At 43.2% G+C, this 16,085-nt stretch overlaps 1 protein-coding gene and 1 long non-coding RNA gene across 2 annotated transcripts in view; both read right to left on the reverse strand.

The window, feature by feature from the left end:
• Nucleotides 1–277: 277 nt before the first annotated feature.
• The window catches only part of LOC119516178 (SLX4 interacting protein), a 196,154-nt gene continuing 180,346 nt past the window's right edge, over nucleotides 278–16,085 (reverse strand). Inside the window, 3 exon segments of the mRNA XM_037812422.1 lie at nucleotides 278–5,199; nucleotides 5,202–5,317; nucleotides 6,459–6,562. Of these exon segments, the coding sequence (XP_037668350.1) occupies nucleotides 4,628–5,199; nucleotides 5,202–5,317; nucleotides 6,459–6,562 (792 nt within the window). The 3' untranslated portion in view covers nucleotides 278–4,627.
• LOC119516179 lies at nucleotides 13,283–16,043 on the reverse strand. The gene is made up of 3 exons (XR_005213216.1): nucleotides 15,605–16,043; nucleotides 14,486–14,516; nucleotides 13,283–14,401 (listed from the first exon to the last, which is right to left on the reverse strand). It is a non-coding gene; the product is annotated as an uncharacterized LOC119516179 (long non-coding RNA).

Consider the following 16,085-nt stretch of genomic DNA (forward strand, 5'->3'; position numbering starts at 1 on the left):
ATGAAAAACAGGGTGGGATTGGGGGGGGGGTGATTTGGGTGTTCTTTTTTTATTTTTATTTTTTATCTGATTCTTTCTGGTGTAAGGAAAATGTTCAAAAATAGACTGGGGTAATGAATGCACAACTGTAAGATGGTACTGTGAACAGTTGATTGTACACCATGGATGACTGTATGGTATGTGAATATATCTCAATAAAAGTGAATTAAAAAAAAAAAAGCAGGTAACATAAAAACTCAAATTTGAAAAAAAAAAAAAAAATGGCAGTGTAGAGAGAGTCAGCGCAGGACTTTATCTGTGCTATATAAGGACTAGTCAACTTTGGACATGAACATGAACCCACGTGGGAAACGTCAAGATTCTCAGAAAAGGAGTTGAGGTCACACGCTTTAACCACTCACGAGAGGTCTATCTTAGCTCACAATTGGGAGAAGTGGGAACATATCCACATTTTAAGGAGCACCCCAGAACCTTGAGGGGGCAGTTTAATCACAATGCTACACACTGGGCTTTCCATACCTGTATTTTTCAATTCGATGGCTCAAATGTAAAGCTACTTTATTTTAGCAAAGTATTCAAAACCTAAGAATTGCTTTAAGGAGGGAAACATTTCTTACAAATAGAACGTAATTTTAAACAGCATGTTTAGAAAAGGGCTTTGGGGATGTATGTTCCTTGGGGTTAATTCACTTGTTTTGAAGAACAAAAGAGACACACATTAATTTTTTACAACAATTTTGGTTTTTAAAATCCACAAAACAGGTTCATTTCCATTACATAAAAGTTTCATGCCCTAGGCATGTGCAAGTATTTAAACTATTTAAAGAGAGAAAGAAGGCCAATGGGGAATGAAAGAGCTCCCCTGGTGATTACCACAATGCTTGACTTTGTTATTCTGGGGATCTGTCAAATTCACACCTTCAGTTGCCTGCTCAGATGCTTTTAGGTCAGATGTATGATTTTATTGATTTTTGTTTAAGCAAAGAATCAAGATTTCCAATAAGGAACTGTCACAGCAATTATAAAGTAACACATGATAATAGCATGCTGCATAATAAAACTTATTTGAATGTGATTAAATTCAGCCCAATACTGAGTGGTTCCAGACAATAAAGATAATTTCATTCATTTGAGACCCTCTATTCAGCCACAAAGACATGCATTTGTTCCCTGGCTTGTTAAGTAAATACAGAAACCAAAATTAGAGGGAGTTCTGCAGATTTCTGAGAATTGAATTATGACCTTAAATAGTAATATCCAGTGATACATATGGCCAGGCTTCTGTACTTAGCAATTACCTGAATTAACTTCATTTTATGGTGCTAAATTTATTTTGTATTAAGGAAGCCAATTTAAAAGAAATCAGCCTAATTTTGATTTTTTACTTGCTCCGACATGTTTCAATTCATTAGTGTTTCAACAAGAATGATCTCTCCTGTCTTGACAAACTGAGCTTGGAAATTTCCTCTTAAGAGAAAAGAGGAACATAAAATGGTTTCCATATTCAAGTCAAAGCATGTTGAACAGAGAAACGTGGGGCACCCAGGAAAGCCACTTTTTACCTCAAAAGGAAATGACGTGGAAATTTTACTGTGGGCCCTGCCAAGAAGGAATTCAAGGAAATTGGGAGTCACGACACTGGGATCCCAGGCCCTTCTCCTGGGCACAGGACTTTCCTTCCCTTTATGTGCTCTGCCCTCACCAAGCTCCTTCTGAATCAAAGGCCGCCAATGATGCACAACAATCCATGCTAAAATCCAAATCTGTCACCAAAAGGAAACCATGGGCCTGTGATCCCATTGTTGCCCAAGATATATATTGAGATACATCATTCACAGAGAAGTTATCTTCTTCAGAAAACGAAATACAAAGGGTTTTTATGACTCTTGCCTTTTATAAACTGAAATAGTTTCCATATTTCTTTAGTATTAGAATAAATGAACAAGAAACCGTACACACATCCCCCCCCCCCCACCAAATGTTTGCTCCTTTGCATTTAACAATTTATACACATATCTGGATGACAGCCTCCAGCGGCAAAGAAAAAAAAAATGTATAAGAAAAACCTCACGGATTATTTCCAGACATTTCTTGTTTATGAATATATATTAAAAAAAAAACCCCAACATCCATCTATTCAGTCATTTGAAAGCACATGCAGGTGGCTTAGAAACCATGACACCGAGAAAATTAGGGATTTTGATGTCATATCAATCAAATCAGCTCAACATCTCCTCTAGGCCTCAGAGTCAGGGGGACCTGAAAATAAATTTAATTTGGGGTATTAAGTAAGTGGCTGGAGAACTTGTTCTTTTTGACCAAGAATACTGACAGGGTCTCAGATTTTCAGATGCTGAATTGTTAAGATTATTAAGAGAATCAAAACACATATCATTCTTAACAGGAGAGAGAGAGCCCTTCATTTCTCACCTAATAAGCAACAAAAAAAACTTGCATCCATTTTTCCCCTTTGTACTTCCAAATATCCAAAAAAATCACACAACCACTCAAGAAACAAGAGATCCAGGGGTGTTTCAGATATGTGGAAGGAAAACGTTTAAAGGCGAAATTCCTCAAAAGCATGCCACTGGGCGGGGGCTGAAAGCTGCTCCTTAGTTCATCCCTTGTTTAAAATCCCACAAACATGTCGGCTGTGCGAAAGAACACATCTATCTCACAATCAAAGTGGCTACTTTCCCTCTTAGATAACAGGAATTGCGATTTCCCCAAATATACCAAAACTCTAAAGCCAAGACTTTCTTGAAAGAAAGCCATGAAAAGTACAAGTACTGGCTTTAACCTCAGACTTAGGCAAACTAATGAACAGGAAAGACTTCTTAGTCATTCCTCCCTTTTCCTCTTTTCCTTCTCAGTCAAAACTTTCTCCGGTGGCTCCTATTCAAACACCTCCTCTGAGCTCTGGGGCAGGAGGCAGCTAGTATTCTGGTATGGATGTCTTTTTCGTTCTAGAACCTTCCAGGGAACTTAGCGTTTCCTGGCCTATCAACTGGATTATTATTTGCGCCCTCCGTTTAAACTGTTCTTAGAGCTGTTTAAGAAGATTTGATGACACACCGTCTTAGTGGTTAGCACACCAATGAGGGGGGCCCATGATAGGCCATGGAAATTGATGCTCCCCCACTTTTTCAGGAAGTTTCTAAGCCTGACTGCAGGAAGGAGACAGATTTCCAGGCAGGGTTTGGAACGTCTAGGTAATAGCACCTATATCCATGGCCAGGCTTGGTGACCACAACTGAGTTTTATGGTCCAAAATGGTGCCATGAAGTAGGTGGTTTCTAATGAGTTTCACCCTATAGTATACGTGGGGAGAGGAGACATGAGGAAGTCTGGACAGAAGGAGGTGGAAGAAACCACCAATTAGTCTCCAGCACGAACCTACACTGTGCCTATTTCCATATTCTTTTATTTTGTTGGGCTTTGGGGGCAGGTTATTTTTCTCCTAACGCCAAAATTTTTAGGAATATATGAGATTTCCCTTATTACTAGGAGTGGCACTTCTGCAAACGACCACCCACTGTTGAGCAGAAAAGAAGATACAGTTGATGGGTGGCCTCTGAAAACAGTTTCCTATTTTAGAATGAACTTAGGTTAAGAAAGTCTTAAGTAGTTGTCCATCCAAAATAAGTCATTGCTATGATTCACTATATGAATTTTAGCAAGCCCACTGGAGATATGAGTGGGTGACACTGCAAATGGAAATCTCCTGTTTTGGAATTTAAACTGCCTTTGAAATCTTCCAACTGAGAAACGGGCCCTGGACAATTCTGAACCTTGGAGGCAGGGTGGGGGTGGGGGGTTGGGGGGAAGGGCAGGGACAGGGATATGCCTGATCTATAAGCAAGGGCAAGGGCCATCCCCTCCCTTGTCCTCCCTTAACTCTGGGCCCAATTATCCACAAACTTCTGGCAATTTTTTAGGTTACGTAACAGCCCCCTGGGTACAGGGGCCACCTTGCTGTAGAATCTGGGAAGAGAGTGACTCATATGCTGAACCCCAGGTGGTTTAGAGGTTTAAGGGAGCCCGAGAGTGCACACGTCCACACATGGGCCCCAGCTGATGAACTAGAGGTAATAAACACTAGAGAGTCTCCAAATGGTTCCAGGGTTCTTAAACTTGTGCATGCACCAGGATCACCACATCCTCAGGCTGAGGAGCAGGAGGGTAAACTGTGGCCCCAGAATTGAGCTGCAGTGTCGTGGCACTCTTTCCATGAACCACCGCAGGGTCTGCAGAGAGAACTGCTGCAGAGGCAGCTGGTTGGCTTTTTCATACAAACAGGTGGAATCACCAACAAGGTCCACCGCTCTTTCTTTACCATCAAGACACTTTTCTGAAGACAGTGAAAAAGCAGGATGAAAAAGGAGCAAGCATACAACCACCCAAGGTGATGCTTTGAAAGCTAACCCTAACACAGAAAGACCTTTTCTATTTAAAATAATCATTCTAATTCCTTTCAAATCATACCATATATACACGCTGCTCTCCTTTCACAGGTCAGGCCTCCATGTCCCTAACCACGACTTTGCAATCCTCTCTAGTATTAATGGCCTCTTTTGTATTTCTTTCTTTTCTCGGTTGGGCTGCCCTGAACGTCTGCAGTTCATTTCTAAGTGAGTGGATAGAGGCATTGCAGATAATCTGTGTTTGTGGCTGAGCTGGTTTGCCGTGCCTGCCCTGGGTTATTTTCTTTCCTAAGTGGTCTGGAGGAGAGATTTTCCAAAACATGTAATTCTTCATTAGACGTGATTTTTGCCAAATCTTTTTTCAAAAGAAACCCCCAATCTGACAGCTCTAAGGACAGCCAAAACCTGGCAGCTTTGCTTTTGCTTTTTTTTTCCACTACTATTTTTCTTGGGACTAATTGATTACTTCCAAGAGAAACTCTCTTGTGGTGGTCAAAGTCTTCTGCAAAGTCGCAGTTCCTGGGTTTCTGTTGTGTTTTGGCCACTCGTGGACTTTGTTTTGGACCTGGCGATGCTGACTCACAGCTACAGACAGGGCTCCCACTTCGAAGCTCTGTCTTCAACCGCTCCCCAGGATGAGGTTTTTGCTGGCTGCTAGTATCTTCTGGCTGGGTCTGATTAACATTTTCCAGCTTTTGAACAGGAAGTCCCCAGTGGCTCTCAGCTGCCTTTATGTAATGCTTTGCTTGTCCCGTGGATTCCAACGAGGGACTTTACCATCATCCCTCCTCCCTGCTATCTCTGCAATCACTCAGTCGCTGATGTTCCCACAATGTCCCTGCTGGTCTGTGACTTGCTCACACTGCTGCTGCTTTGTCTCTGTTCTTTTCACTCTAAAACAAAAAAGGATTTTATATTCTGTAAAGTTGTAATGGAATGATTTCCTCCAAAAGCCCCTTAACTCATTTCCTTCCCCTGAAAAAAAGGGCCATGGCCCACCCACCGCCTTACCCCCCTCCCCATCCTCACCTCCTCCAAATCTGGAAAAATCCTCCAAGTGTATGTTTAAATGCAGACAGGATCAATGACAACCCTCCCTTTTTCCAAGCCGCTAGGATACACTTTGTTTATCGATCACTGGGTTATCAGTGGAGTTATGATGGAGCCCACATTTTAACTAAGACAGAGAATATTCATTTCCAATGTCAAGGGTCAATATTGCCTATACTTGCTATATTGATTTTTCCCCCCATGAGTAGATGCTGAAATACATCCAAAAGCACATACATCCACAATTCCTACTTGTGAGTAAAGAATAATCTTCTGGAACTTCTCTCAGGCTGTTTTAAGGTATTACTCAAATGCAGTCACCATTTAGCTGGTGTCAGTCTTGTTCATCAACCATCTGGGGGTTGGCTGAGTAAAAAGAACCTGAAATATCCTGGAGGAAATTCCAGATAGCATGAAAAGAAAGCACAATTATGGAAGATGCATAAGGGGCAGAGTGGAAGCTACATATAAAGAATTTAGAGACTAAAGACCTTGACTTCAGCATGTATTTGCAGGCTTGTGAATGGCAAGACATTTTTTCCAATCGCCAAACTCAAAATACTGAAGTTGAAATATTTATTTTGGCTAACCTTTTGTCTGGAAACAAATGTATATTCATGTTCTTATGGCTGCTATCAGGGGCAACGAGGATTATCATAATCACATTAGGGTTGGAATAAGCAGCTTCGGAAAGGACAATATTTTTTAGGTCCATCTGTAGTCACTCCGAAAGTTATAGGAAACACGCCACGAACAGGTGATTTTCATCTTCAAAGAGCTTGTAATTAATTACCCCTTGCAACATACCTGTGAAGCAAGGACTCTATCCCACTGCACAGGAGGAAAGAGAGATAGAGAGAGAGATAGAGAGAGAGAGGGAGAGAGAGGGAGGGAGGGAGGGAGAAAGTGTTGGAGAAGAGAAGTATGTGACTTAGCATTGGGACAGTGCCAGAGGGCATGAGACAGAAAACATGTCAAACCTACATTTCTTTCAGCGCATTTCTTCTACGCTTTGCATTGGGAAGAAGTGGACTCTCCACACATGCAGCAAAATAATCAGACATTCCACGAAGGGGTCTTTCTGTCGACTCCAAAAGATAACAAAGGTTCAAATTAGAAATCTCTTAGCTAAACGTGAGAAAAAACAGTTATACTTTGAATGCCCCAAATGAACAGGTTCATTTGTGTAAAGATTAAAAAAAAAAAAAATCTTTGGGTTAGGCTATTCGATTTTTATCTAGAGCTTTTTGATAAATTGTCACTTCTTTTGGATTCCCAGCCCAGGCATTTCATACATTAATATTGCCACAAACAAGACCGTAACATAAAGGATGCCACTTCCAAACCATGAGGGATTCTCTTGGCCAATATTTGACATCTCTGTGCCAGACAGCAGCTTGTTTGAAAGCTTTTTTCCTTCCAGAGAGACTTGGTGGCACAGGGGTCTATATCCTCCTTATTGAAAGAATTCCCCAATTTTCTGTTTACAAAAACACACAACACAGCCTTTGTGATATAAGTATGTTGAGAGTTAAAACTTTTAATGCTGAGATTCTGAAAACTGGAATTTGTGATTCTTGGCTATTAAAGAACTAGGAGTTTTTTTCCCTTAAACTAACAGTACTACCATGGTTTTCTAGAATTCTTAGATAATCTATCTATCCTTACAGGTTCCCATGGAAGCTTCATAAGGAAGTAATTATAAAATGTAGAAACCTCCCAACCTTCACCAACAGTGACCCATTTCATGCTTGCGGAATCTTTTTCTTTGTGTTAGCAAGCAATAATCCAGACAAGGAGTTAACTTTTCACATTTTCTACGGCACTGATTAAGTACCTTTTCCCATCAAATTTTGGTAAAATTATGCAATGGTTTTGGTAAGTTGCATAAGTCCTTGGTCTAGAATTACACTGGAATTAACAATGACCGTCCCCAGGGGCCTGGTGGAGGGTGGCCGTCAGCAGGATGCCTGGGTGTCCCACAGGCCGATGCTCTGAGCTTTACCCAATTACTGCCCTCCACCACTGAGCACGGGCTTTCCGCTCTCTCTAACCCTGGCTTTGGTTTCAGGCCCAGACCAATGTCACTCAAGATTATATCCACTTATAGACCAAACCAGCTTTAAGAGTTAGTGAACAGAATATTATAGGTTTTATTGGATTATACTATATTGTGGCGCCTCTCTCCCTTTTGTTTTCTAAGACTTACTCGTTGACCAAAGAGAACTCCAGCTTAAAAATTAAATTAGAGAGAGGGGTGGGCAGAGAAAGGGGGGTGGGCAATGGAGATTTATGTGTGAAACACTTCTAAACATGCCCTATAAGTACAGTAGATTTTCCCCTTACAACCACACCCTGTAAGTGCTGTGTTTTCAGAGCTGAACAATTAACATAAGGAGCATGAGTCAGGCTTTGAACAACTCTGTGGGAACCAGAAAGCCTTTTGCTATTAGGAATGATGTAAATTCCCCAAGGCTGGAAGAAGTCCACAATGGAAGGCAGACGGGGTCGTAAATAACAACAATGGATGCTGCACACACCACGTGAAGTATGGTGCTGCGAGAGTGACACTGGCTTCACATCTCAGATTGGATTCAATCTCTGCCTTTATTAACTTATTTATTTTTAAATTCAATTTTAAAAGCACTATGTATTCCTATGGGAATTTCAAAAACTTCTTTAAGAAACAAGGCAATGGGCTCTCGTTCCAAATTCTTCTGATACCAAAACAAAGGAGGAAAATGTCTTTGGAAGAAAAAGGACAAAAGGACAACAGAAAAAGTGACAGTGTGGCAGAAGGAAATGTTCTGTTCAAAAAGTATGAAACCCGTGACTTCATTTCAGAAAGAAAGAAAGAAAGAACAAAAGAAAAGAGAAAATGAAAGAAAAACAGAAGAAAGAAAAAGGCAAGGCAGGGTCTCCTGTTAAATTAAAACCACATTTGACAATTTGTTGGAAAAGGCATATTTACATTTGTATGAAGACTGGGTGGGCAGAAGGATAAAAAAAGATTAGACTCCTTTAGCCCTTGAACTATCAGGTCTCATTAGAAATCTCTTCTTATACTTCTAAGGTCAATTCACTCCCCTTTGTCACTAAATCTGAGCCTCCAGTCCCCCAACCCACCCCCCAAAACAAGTAGTCTTGCAGAAGCAGCTATCACCTGGGAACAGGATTTTCCAAAGGGAGTAGTCCTGATTACTAATGACTTTTCACATCTGGCATCAAAATGCAATCTGTGCTTTTCCAGAGGCAAAACGGAGGCACAGACAGTGTGCGCCTAGAAGGCTGCAAACGCCTCCTAGGCTCACAGTAATGACACTGCTCATTTCCAGATCCTGCTGTGAATACTGACCCCAACATCTTCTGCAAGGAACAGAGATGAAGACAACGTATTCAAAGAGGCTACCGGTTGGCATCCAAGGTCCAGAGTGAGTGCCCCACAGAGCTCAGGTACTTGAGAGTTTTGCAGTTTGGTTTTAAAACTTTCTGTCTGTAAAGCATGTAAATATATAGTTCCGGTGCCAAAATGAACAGAAGCAGGGCAAGATCAGTGGTCCCAAAGCGGTTCAACTTAGGGAAATTCTCTTCTCAGCAACTGGAGCAGGCCCTGGGGTGGGGTGCAGGCCTTTTGTCTCAATCTGGGGGATGCTCTGGAGACCAGTGAATGCACCCCAAGGTCAAGGACAGTCAAAGTACAAGTGCCCCCTCCAAGACCAAAGGGAGAGTCGAGCAGGTGAGGGTTTGAGCACAACGGAGGGTGACGTTACTCCAATGCCAACTGCCAGGCCGGGCAAGTCGTTTTAAGTTGCTGCACAGAAAGCAATGCAAAGAGGGCCCCCACCAGGATGAGCTGGGCAGCTAAGAGATGATTTTGCCTCTGATCAGAAAATAAGTCCGTCTGAAAATGTAGGTAGAAATGCTGGCTGGTGTTCAAGTCACAAAGGCAGTTTGAAATTTGGATAAACCACGTTCACCCCACAATGGCTGACTGAATACCGGTTTTGAACAGAACAGTGTTGGAGTAACGAGGGAAGGGGAGAGAGGTTGGTCTGAATAGATGGAGAAAACGCCAGCTGTTGAGTTTCTAACCTCCTCACAGAGCCTATAAATCATAACTACCAAGCCTCCCAAGGCTGGTAAGAAGAGTTGCTCACTAGAGCCACCAAGAGCACATTAAAAAAAAAAAAAAAAAAAAAAAAATGGATTCCCAGGACCATCCCAGGAAGTTCTGATTCACAAGCTCTGGGGCAGGGCTGGAAGGCCTATATTTAGGTTCCTAGGTGACTCAAGAACTGTTGATATACATGACACTCAACAAAGCAGAACAAGGAGATTAACAACAAAATGGTACAATGAGACAAGGTTATGCTAAGTGTGGTCTTGTTACTCCAAGCATCAAAATCACCTGGGGAGCTTATTAAGATATTCTGGACCCTGCCCCAGAATCCAAGATCTCAAGGGGGTGGGGCCAGGGCATGTGCATTTTAGGCAAGCAAGCTTCCTAAATTCTGAGGCCCAGCAGAGCTCCTGAACTTCTGCCCTAAAAAGAGGCAGAGAACTGATAACTAAACAGGGTGGGCAGAATCATCCATTCAGGCAATACTGAATGAACTTTGTGTCAGGCATTTGTTTGAAGCCATTGGGGAAAAGGACATGGACCCACAGACAAAGTCCTTGCTCTAGTGGAGGAGCCTCCATCCAACTGGGAGAGACAACAAACAGTGAGTACATAATGCGTCAGGTGGTGATGAGGTTACAAGGAGAAATAAACATCCCAAGGGTCACAGGGTGATATTTTAGATATGGCGGCTGGTGAGGGCGGTAGCAGGTAACAAGGTGAACTCCCCCAGAGGAGGCGTGAGCCACGTGAGCATCTGGGCAAGAGCACTGTTTGAACGGTGAGGTTGCGTTGGCAGTGAAGACGCACAGCTCCCGGGAAGAGAGAGGGCTGGCCTGTGAGCACCAAGACAAGTGGTACTGAAAGTCATCAGTCAGGAAGACCTCCTCTAGGCAGTGCGTTCAGATGGAAAACAAAAACCAAGAAGATGAGGAAGATTCCAGGAAAGGAGACCATGCGGGAACCACTAGTAAGAAAAGAGAAAAATCAAGAGAACTTGATGTCCCTGGAGCCAAGAGAAGAGAAACGCGTCAATGAGAGTGTCCCCATGTCATACGCTGCAGACTGGTTACCAGTAAGAAGTCATCGGTCAAATGGGTGACCTTGGTAAGAGCTGTTTTAGGTAGAGTGCCAGGACCCCAGGCTACCTGGGGCGGGTTCGAGAGGGAAGTGAAGACATAGTACAGACCAGACATCTCCAGTAGAAATATAATGTGAGCCATATATGTGACAACATTTTCTACAGACACATTTAAAAAGTAAAAGGAAATTAATTTGAATGATATATATTATTTATACCAATACACAACATACTATCATTACAACGTATAATCAATATAAACACATTGAGATATTTTGTATATTTGTTATACCAAGTCTTTGAAATCCAATGTGTATTCTACACTTCCAGTGCATCATTTTGGACTCACCATATTTCAAATGCTCGATAGCCAAGTGTTGCCAGTGGCTACAAGTACTGGCCAGCATAGATCTAGACAACACCTTTCAAGAGTTCTGCAGTAAGGGGGAGCAGAGAAATGGGGTGGTAGTGGATGGGAGGTTGGGAGGATGAGTCAGCAAGGACTCGGAAATAGGGGTACTGGGAGGGATGCCACCTGCTGCCATGTGCTGAGCTCCTACTGGGTGCCAGACACCGCTCCACTGTCACCCTCAAAACAGCCTGATGAGTCAGGAACTATGGTCCTTACCACACCCCAGGAATGGATGCTGTGGCCAGGACCTGACTCAACATGGGAAAACAGCAGAGGATGGCACTGCCACTATCCACCTGATGAGCGTGGCCTCTGCTGGGAAAATTCTGCTGCGAGCTCTCAAGCATCCAGCTGCTGCTCTCAGGGCATCAGTATTAGTCTAGGCTGGTATTGAGGGGGGCCATGATACTGGGCTGCTGGTACCCCCAAGAGCACTGTGGGGGCACTGGCCAACCCTGGCTCACGGCAGCCACACTGCCTGCCCACCGAGCCAAGGCTGGAAGGGGCACGACAGGTGCTATCCCATCAGACTCTTGTCTTCAGGATTGTAGAACCTCATACAATGGCAACAAATGGGGAAAACAGCTCTTCAATGCTATGAAGATTTTTCTCAAGGTAGTACTTAATGTAGTAAAGTGGTACTCTCAGTCTTTAGCTTTTGAGAGCTGGATTTCTTTTCTCATGGCTATGTACATGAACTTCTTCCAGTTCTCTTATGAAAATAATTAATAACCCAGCCAGAAGATTTTAAATGTAGGTAATTCATGGTAGAATATTGGAATATATAGTCTTAGGTCACATTCAAAATGCCACTGTTTCTCGATTCCTCCTGATCACATCTGCTGAGAAGGACACACCAGGGTTGGCTGAATCAGATTAACAATTGTGGGATGACAGGAGGGAGCACAGAGGAGAGAGGGAGTGAAATCCAAGGTCTTGCCCTGTTAGCTGCTTGGCCCAGGGCCAGTTTCTCAACCGCTCCAATGGTTAGTTTCTCATCTACCTTTCAGGACTGTTTGGGAAATTTAAATGCAGTGAAGTGTATGAAGCACACTTTGTAAACTGGAAAGCACTGATCAAATTACCTTGACATTATTGTAAAAGAAAACCTGATGCCTACAAAGACCATATGGGGTTCTTAGGAAGACAAGGATGCCTTGCAACTGTAGAGAACTTACGCGAGCCTGCAAGCCCTTTTCCTGACAACTCTCATCTGCACCTCACGGAGCACTCAACAGGGCAGGTGTTATTCTATTTGACAGTCAAGGAGGAGACCCAGAAAGACTAAGTGTCTCAGGCCACACCTATAGCTAGGGGCAGAAATGAGTCTTGAAGGCCAAGGCCTGGCCCCTGTGAGAGATGCTCCCTCTACAGCGCCCAGTGGCCAATCATCACTTGTCCTCATGGTAGGAGATGGAAGAGTGGACCAGGGACGGGACTCTGAATCTGAGTCCAGCCCTGTCTTGATCACTCTTTGGCTGTGAGATTTGGACAATCCACTTAACTTCCCTGAACATCAGTTTCTTCATTTATTTAAAAAAAAAAAAAAAAGAAGCAGCAGCAGCAGCATGAGAATATCTGTATAGTGGACACTCATTCATTAATTTCCTAGAAACAAAACCCCAGATTTTCTTCTGAGGAATCACATCCCCACCCACCCACCCATCCAATGTCCATGCATTTCAGAAGGCCTTGTCCCCATGCCTGGTTCCAAAATGATTCAGGCCCATTTGAACTTACTGAACATGTGAGTTCAAACAGTCGCATGAGTCACAAGTGTCCTGGGAAGAGGTCAGCTCTCCTTTTCCCTGGAAGCACATAGAATTGGAGCTGATGGAACCACCATATGTAGCCTGAGCATGAAGCCAACACAGGAGAACTCAGGGCCAAAAGATGGTGAGAAACTGAGTCTTAATAACATTCTTTGTGCCTTTGATCAAGCCATACCTGAAGTCTGGACTTTTCATGCTAACAAGCCAAAAACCTTCCTTTTTTGGTATGCCAATTTGAGTTGGCCTTCCTGTCCCTTGAAAACTAAAAGGTTCAAGACTGATACAATCTCTTCTCAGGTCTGTTGCACTGAATAAGTTATTGTATGCGAATGCCCTTTACAAACAATGAAAAGCCTTTTGCAAACACGAATGCAGAGCAAGAACATAAAATGTTATCAGCTTATTGGGGGGTGGGGCAAATAATAATATTAAAGTATAACACTGGAACTATCTTCAGTTCTTTATGGCTTTATAAGGCAAAAAGAAAACTCACTTAGTTGGCTGCAATGCCTACTGATTTTGAGAAGCATCAGCCTTCTGAAATGTGACATGGTAAGATGGGTGGGGTGAGTTATACAAAAGAAGGGCATGACATAGGTCAGTGGCCACCGTCTTAGACCATGATGCAACCTGGCCATGCAGAAGCCATGCGTCTTAAAGGGAGGAAGAAGTCTCATTTTCCCAAATTTCACTTCTAATACTTTCTCAAATGATTTGATGAATAATCAGTTAAGGAAGTGAAAAGGGAGAGGTAGATCTGTAATAAACAATTACAAGAGAGTAGAGAAACATATGCGTTCATGTGCACTGAATGGAAGGAACAGAAGCAGACAGGTAAAACGAGGGGGAAAGTGGCATCTTACGAGTTAGGGTCCTCCTAAGATGACGAGAGCTACCATTTGTGACTGAGACACCTCAGAGAACTTGGTGCAGGGGCTAGCACTGGTAAAGGAGTCCTGACAAGACACCCATGGTGCAGACACGACCTTCCCCATTTCAGGGATGAGGAGACTGATGCTGTGAGGCTAAGGCCCCCGCCCATTTCCCACAGTGACGGCCAGGTCTCCTCCGCGTGGATCTGACCTCGCGTCCCTCCTCTGTCACTGCGCTCCTCTGCCTTCTCAGGACAGGACAGGTCCCTAAGGAGGCTTGCTGATTATGCCGCCACTTGGCTTAGCAGTGAATAGTTTTTTCTTGAAAATAAATTTAAAAAAATTTTTTTTTCTTTTTCTTCTGAGGTGATGACTATGAAACCATCTTCTGCAGATCTAGGGAAGTACCAGTAAGCAGCTGCAAAGAACGTTAACCTAAAGTGAAATCAGTGAAAAAAATCAAGGAAGTTATTTTGCAGGAAGTTCACATTTCACAGGGATTTTCCAGTTGCCATTCACCTACCCTCAAGAACCTAAATATAAATCCGACCAACCTTACTCCCCATTGTCGAGTCTCTGGTGATAAATGAGGGTGACAAAGCTTGGACACTTGAAAGAATGTGTAGGCTTGGACCACTGCTTCTTAACCTTGGAAGGTTCACTGCTGATTCTGAGAATCGGATGGAAGTTATTTAACTTTGACCCGAAAAACACAGGGAAAATTTCAAGGACTTCATTAATCCTACATTAATACCTCCAGTTTAGTTGCAGAAGAAGGGAAATATCTGTGAAATAAATAGAAAGTTAAGGAAAGTTCAGGTAGAGTTGGCCCACGTTTGGGGGCTCCCTTGTCCAAAAGTATCTCCCCCCACAGAGGTCTGTGGTCAAAAGATGCCACCACCTGCAGGAAAGCTGACAGCCCTTCAAGGAGGGGTGTGAACCGCTGTGTTCGGGACACCTTCTTCCTAACATCCCACATGGCTGGGAGAAGTGGGTAAATATAGAGCCGACCATGGCTCCAGTGGGGCTGGCGGGAAGAGGACCTGCAGATGCCCTGGTCATCGACAGGAAACAAGGCATAAAAGCCAGTGAGGACCTGGACAGGATTTCAGGCAAGAAGGCCCAGGCACCTCCTTGATACCGGCCCTTCCAAACGCCGCCTCTGCCCACAGGGTGCAAGACTGCAGTGGTTGCACACCTGTGACCAGGGGACAACCTGGTGCTGCCAACGACACCCCACAACGCCAGGCACCACAGACCCCCACCAAACCCCGCTCACTGGCCAGCCACTCACGCCAGGCCACACCCCTGCCTTCCCCGTACCCACCGAGGGCAGGGGCCATGGGCAGGAAGTTCTACCCTCATGGAGACAATCAAATGCATGCTGATCCAGGACATCAAGAAAAGACAACAAAAGGATAAACTCATCTGTGGTACTGACGCTCAAACACAGTCACCGAATTTTGGGGTGTATATTCTTCTAGTAATTTCCTATTGAAGATCATTGTTTCTTTTTGCTTCAATTGAAGCACTCTAAGTGTAGCTTTACTTTTGTGATTTTTTTCTTCTTACTTAACATTTTAGCATGAATATTGTTGTTAAATAATTCCTAACGATCATTAGCCTATAGTCAGTTGTGCATTTAAATGCTTTGCATAATCACTCTTCTGACTGGCTATCTTCTCCTCCCCCTCATACTTATTAAACAGTCTATTGCATCTTGAATCATTCCTAAGTTTTGCCCATTTGCCATCTGATGATGTAAGGAGTTTTATTTGCTTTTATAATTGTTTGGCTGAGGCTGTGTACTGATGAATGAGAGCGCAGGTTATAGAGTAAAATTGCCTTATTATCTTAGCTTCAACTTTAGTACCTGTGTGAACTTGAGCCTTCAGTTTCCCTCAGTGGTCCTCAAACTCGAGCATTTAACACCGTCACCTGGAAGGTGTGTCAAAACAGATTGCTGGCCCCAGCCCAAAGTTTCTGATTTGGTAGGTCTGGGGTGGGGCCTGAGAATCTGCATTTCTAACAAGCTCTCCAGTGATGCTGACGCTGCTGGTCAGGGGAACGCACGTTGAGAATTACTGCATCCGATTCCTCATGTCTATCACTGATAATAGACCTTCCTGGTAAGAGTTACAGGATTAGTCGTGGTCTGTGGAAGAGTTTGGAATCCTGCCCAGCACATAGACAATACTCAGATGTTAACTGGCATAATATCTCCTTAAAAAGACAGGGATTACAGAAAAATGTGAGGGAAATTATGCAGATATGAGGTTTATGTCTATAATGTGAATATCTTATGCAATCATATTTTGTCCTTTGCCTTAATTCTGTCACTTCTAAGTAAAAGA

This window comes from Choloepus didactylus, chromosome 19 (genome assembly GCF_015220235.1).
Source record: "Choloepus didactylus isolate mChoDid1 chromosome 19, mChoDid1.pri, whole genome shotgun sequence".
NCBI classification, from domain to species: Eukaryota; Metazoa; Chordata; class Mammalia; order Pilosa; family Megalonychidae; genus Choloepus; species Choloepus didactylus.